The 5,351-nt window shown below is 39.9% G+C and overlaps 1 protein-coding gene across 2 annotated transcripts in view; it reads right to left on the minus strand.

Moving 5' to 3' along the window:
* gtf3c6 (general transcription factor IIIC, polypeptide 6, alpha) overlaps positions 1 to 5,351 on the minus strand; it is an 11,443-nt gene continuing 6,092 nt past the window's right edge. For both annotated transcript variants that reach the window (XM_048610140.1, XM_048610139.1), the window contains exons 4-5: positions 4,606 to 4,716; positions 1 to 1,453 (exon numbers count right to left, since the gene is read on the minus strand). In XM_048610140.1, coding sequence (XP_048466097.1) covers positions 1,116 to 1,453; positions 4,606 to 4,716 — 449 coding nt within the window. In that variant the 3' untranslated portion in view covers positions 1 to 1,115. The remainder of the gene's footprint in view (positions 1,454 to 4,605; positions 4,717 to 5,351) is intronic.

The raw sequence follows: 5,351 nt of genomic DNA on the forward strand, positions 1-5,351 counted from the left end.
TTTGGTTTCTCTTTCTGTTTATTTTTCAATATTTCTTTGTTATTTTGCTTGGCACCGGCCTCTTTGTGATGGCGCCTGTTAACATTCATATGCCTGCCATCTCGTTGAGCATTACGCTTCTCTGGAACAAAAATGTCTACAGTACTCTTTGAACGTGAATCAACCTGCAAATAACTTACAGGCCTGGCCTCATAAATTAATAAGTTTCTTTGTTCTTCTCTTAAACAAAAACAAGCTACTGCTCACAGCTCAAATGTCACCATCATTTATCAGCTCACAGTTCACAGCTCCAAACCAAAAATGAATAAAAATAAAGAAAGAACAGTGAGAGTTCTGAAACACCTTCTTGAAGAACTGCAGCCCACGTGCTGAATAATTCTTTACAGTCTCAGGTTCTTAATTCATTATGCTACTCACACTGTTTACGTCAAAAATTAGAGAACGTAAACTCATCAGGAATGGAATGCAATCTGCACATCTTTGCTCCATCAACCCTTCAGTCCTCTCCTTTACTTCTGGAATATTATGCTAAGTGACTTAGGCTAGGCAGGAGAAGGAAGTGTACGGAAAACCTCAGAATTTGTTGAGAAAACTTCCAGCCCTGCTCAACTGGAGAAACATAATGTACCTTCTTTGGGTGTTAACTAATCAAACAAGTATTGCCAAATCCAAGAGTTAATGCCAGGCCAGTTTCCAATCTGAAATTTTAGTATGTAGATATTCATCAATTCACAAATGAAAATTCACAGCCTTAACACTGAACAGCTACCAATTACTTTAAAATACTCCATCTAACCACAAGCAATACCGAACATATTTCAACTTTAAAAAATGATTAAGATTTCTTACGCTGTCTCCAGCTCATAATCACATTCTTGCCAGAGTGCATGCATAAATGAACAGGACCAGTCTGCCCACATAAACTCTGGTCATACAGCCTGCTAATAGTTATTGCCATGGTTATTGTGGTTAGGTAACAAATTGGGGAACTGTCAGTGCTATGGCAATGTGACAGCAGCAAGTAACAGCACCTTCACGAAGAGAGGGGAGGTTTCCAATGGAATGAAATAGTTAGGAATGTTGTCTTCAGTAAGAATAGAGAAGAAAGCAGTTGCTCACTTCCCATCTTGTTCCATGGATCTCTGCTCTTCAAGTTCCCTTACACTCCTGTTAGGATCTGGTTCCATTTCACAGCCCACACCAGCATGGTCATCTGTAAAACTTTCCAGCTCTTGGCATAGGTCTGCACTTTCATGGTCACTGGCCTCAGCCTCTGAACCTGAGCTGGCATTTGACAGCTCCTTGTCCTGAACTGCCAAAGGATTGAGGGCCCCTTTGGAAGTTGCTCTGCCACCATCATCCTTCGAACTGCTGCGGTTTGGGAGGAAACTGCAAATCAGACCAGCTCTTCGTGTGAAATCATTTTCTTTGATCTTCAAATACTCCACCCCTCCTGGAGAAAGAACACAGTCATTTCTAAATATCTGAATCCAAAACAACCAAGCTTTTACAGAATGTAGTGTTCTATTGGTGGACACTTATGAGGCAGTTCACATGGTTCATTCTAACTAAGTCAGCCAGAATAAAAACCCATAGAACCCTCACTGTCAACTGAGGCTCAGTAGGGAGCACTCTCACTTCTGAATCAGCAAGTTATGTGTTCAAGTCCCACTGTAGAACCTCAGCATATATCCATGCTGACATGCCAAGTCAGTGCTGAAGGAGCACTGCATAGTTGGAGGTACCGTGTTTCGAATGAGACATTAACCTGAGGTCCCCATCTGCCCCTCAGCTGAATGTAAAAGATCCCACGATAATATTTTGAAGAAAAGCAAGGAATTTCTCCCAGTGCCCTGGCCAATGCCACTAAAAACAGATTATCTGGCATGGACTCAATGGACTGAATAGCTTCTTTCTGTGCTGCAGTGACTTTGTGCTTTTTATTGCATTAATGTTTCCAAAACATTGCTTTGTTGCTGGGTTTCATAAATTACAGCAGTGCACATATTACATCTAATTGACTATCAGTAAAACCCCTTGGGTCAGCCTGACATTGTGAAAGGTCTTTATAGAAACACAAGTATTGTTTTCATTCATTATAGTTCAAAGCTGTCATAAATTACAGCAGTGCACATATTACATCTATTTGACTATCAGTAAAACTCCTTGGGTCAGCCTGACATTGTGAAAGGTCTTAAAGAAACACAAGTATTGTTTTCATTCATTATAGTTCAAAGCTGTCATAAATTACAGCAGTGCACATATTACATCTAATTGACTATCAGTAAAACCCCTTGGGTCAGCTTGACATTGTGAAAGGTCTTTATAGAAACAAAAGTATTGTTTTCATTCATTATAGTCCAAAGGTGTCTAAACGAATTCCAAACTTCAGGTTTCCACTACCTTACCTGAAGTCTATTCCACATATGGATCATACTCAATGTATAGAATCTCTTGATATCTATCTTAAATTACACTCGTTAGTGTTTGTCCTCCTGTCAGTTTAATATACCTTCAGAATTTATGTCTGATACAAAGCCTGGATGCAATATAAATTGTGAGGAGTATAGTACATCACTTCAAAAGGACATGGACAAGTTGGAAGTGTGGGTGGACAGATGGCAGTTGAAATTCAACACAGAGAAGTGCAAGCTGATACATTTTGCTGGAAGAACAGGGAGACACAATATAACAAAAAGAGTACAACTCTAGAAGAACCTGGGTATATATGTCCGTAAGTCAAAAAAGATGGAAGGACAGGTTGAGAGAGCAGCCAATGAAACACGTAGTATCCTTGGATCTATTAACAGGGCACAGAGTACAAGAACAAAGAGGTTATGTTAAATAAAAACCCAAAGAACTGCGGATGCTGTAAATCAGGAACAAAAACAAAGTTGCTGGAAAAGCTCAGCAAGTCTGGCAGCATCTGTGAAGGAAAAAACAGAGTTAACATTTCAGGTCTGGTGACCCTTCCTCAGAACCGTTCTGAGGAAGGGTCACCGGACCCGAAACGTTAACTCTATTTTTTCCTTCACAGATGCTGCCAGACCTGCTGAGGTTATGTTAAACTTGTGTGAGGCACTAAGTCAGCCTCAGAGTATGCATCTAGTTCTGAAAGACACTTTAGGTATGAAGTAAAGGCAAAGAAGAAAGCGTAGAAGAGGTTTATGACTGTGGTTCGAGCATGAAGAATCTCAGCTGTGAGATAGACTGGAGAGTTTGGGACTCTTTTCTTTGAAATACAGAAAGCAGAGAAGTTATCTATCTGACAGAAGTATTTCAAAATCTGAAAGAGTCTGGATAGAATAAATAGGGGTAAAATGTTTCCACTTACGTAAGGATCAAGAATAAAATGGCACAGATTTAAAATAATTTGTAAAGGTAACTCAAGTGATAGGAGGAAAAAGCTTCTTCACATAGTGAGTTGCTAGGATCTGGAATGCACTGCCTGAGAGTGTGGTGGAGGCAGGTTCAAATACGGTATTCAGAAAGGAATTAGATAGTTATTTGAAATCAACATGATTACAGGGAGAAGGCAGTAAATGAGATGCTCCTTTAGAGATTCAGCACAAAGCCCAAATCTGTGGATTAAATACAGTGTGAAAATTCTGTGATATGTTGATCATACAATACAATCCAGAACCAACAATTAATAAACCAGATAATGTTATGGTCAAATCCCACCATCGCAATTTGTAAATTTTAAATTTGGTTTAACAAAATCTTGAATTTAATAGTTAATATTCATATGTGACCATGAAGCTGTTGGGTGCCATACCCAGCTGTTTCACTGATGGCTTTTGAGGAAGGAAGCCTGTTATTTTCACCCATCTCGACAATGTGTAACTCTAATCCCATCCTCATGCAGTTTAATCTTAAATGTCCCTTGACATTAGTCGCATCAAAATGTTCCTCAGTCAGAAATGCTCACATTCCAAGAATCAAAAACTAAAAGATTTGAGATCCTCTCTCCTTTCGAGGTTGTATACTGCCGGGTTAAATATCACCTCCAAGCTGTCCCAGTCAATTTACAAAACCCAGTTGGTAGGGAGCAGCCTCTGACCCCTGTCTGCGCAGCCTCCAACAAGGTAATGTTTCCCTTTATCGTGCATATCTGGACCACATGGTGGTCAAGGGTCACATGTGGTCTGAGTCAAGTACTGTACTGCAGAACTTTACCACAACTTAATTTAATGATTTATAACTCCAGTATTGCGAGCTTATAATAATTTAAATGACAGATAACTATTGACAGATTGACAAAAAATCCAAATTTTGAAATATGAAGGAAACGTTTGGGAGACTTGAGGAACTGTCTGTGGTACTGGTGCATTTTTAAGAGAAAGATGGTTACTGTACCACAATGTGCCTCTGCTTCTTATGGATTAAGCGCCTTAAAAGACAGGTTCAACAGCCCCTGTTAGAAGTACACACGTACTTGTTGAAGGATGGTAGGACAAAGCTTATTTCCAACGCTGATATCCATGTTCAGTAGGAAACAAGACATAGATGGGAGATCACAAGGGTTGCTGTACTCATGAACAGTTCCCTTTAGGGGAAAAAGAGTGTAAAGGAGGGAGGCAGATAAAACAGAATCAATCAAACCTGTGCTCTCTTCTCCTTCCTTCTTCTCAGTCAGGAATGTCCGCTTCATTAGCAACTTCTTTGCAGTGTGGCATTTGTATCTAAGCGATGGCTTATCCTCCAACTCAGGATCTGCAACAAAACACAGGCTTTAAGCTATTTCAGCCTTGGCTACATTCCCAGTCATTTTCACAGTGAAGAAAAATGCAGCAGTAATGCAATATAATCAAGATCACGAGGCACTGGACAACAGTGACAGCAAGGGCACTAATAGGAACAAAATCCTAACCTTTCTTCACTTGGTGACTATTAATTGTCTTCTGATATTGTCCACACATTGGAGAATGACCGAGAGTCTTTTAAATCTTTCTGAGCCCCTTCCGTTTGATTTAATTTGTGATTATACTACATACTTGCATAACAACAATCAGGATGATGAAAGTTGTTCAGCTCACTGAGCCCATCTTACAAGTACATGTGCAGTATTTTCAGATGACCCACTATTTTGCCCCACTTATCCTGGCTGGTAAATTATTCCAAACATTATTCATGCACTGTAAGAAATTACCTTCAAGGGAGAAGATGAAAGAAAGCAAAAGCAAAAATAAGAGGAGGAAAGAAAGAACACAATTAATCAAACCAATGCTCTCTGCTTCTTGGATAGTAGGAACTGCAGATGCTGGAGAATCTGAGATAACAAGGTGTAAAGCTGGATGAACACAGCAGGCCAAGCAGCATCAGAGGAGCAGGAAGGCCTAGACCCTTCT

The sequence above is a fragment of the Rhincodon typus genome, chromosome 22 (assembly GCF_021869965.1).
Source record: "Rhincodon typus isolate 14 chromosome 22, sRhiTyp1.1, whole genome shotgun sequence".
Lineage (NCBI taxonomy): Eukaryota > Metazoa > Chordata > Chondrichthyes > Orectolobiformes > Rhincodontidae > Rhincodon > Rhincodon typus.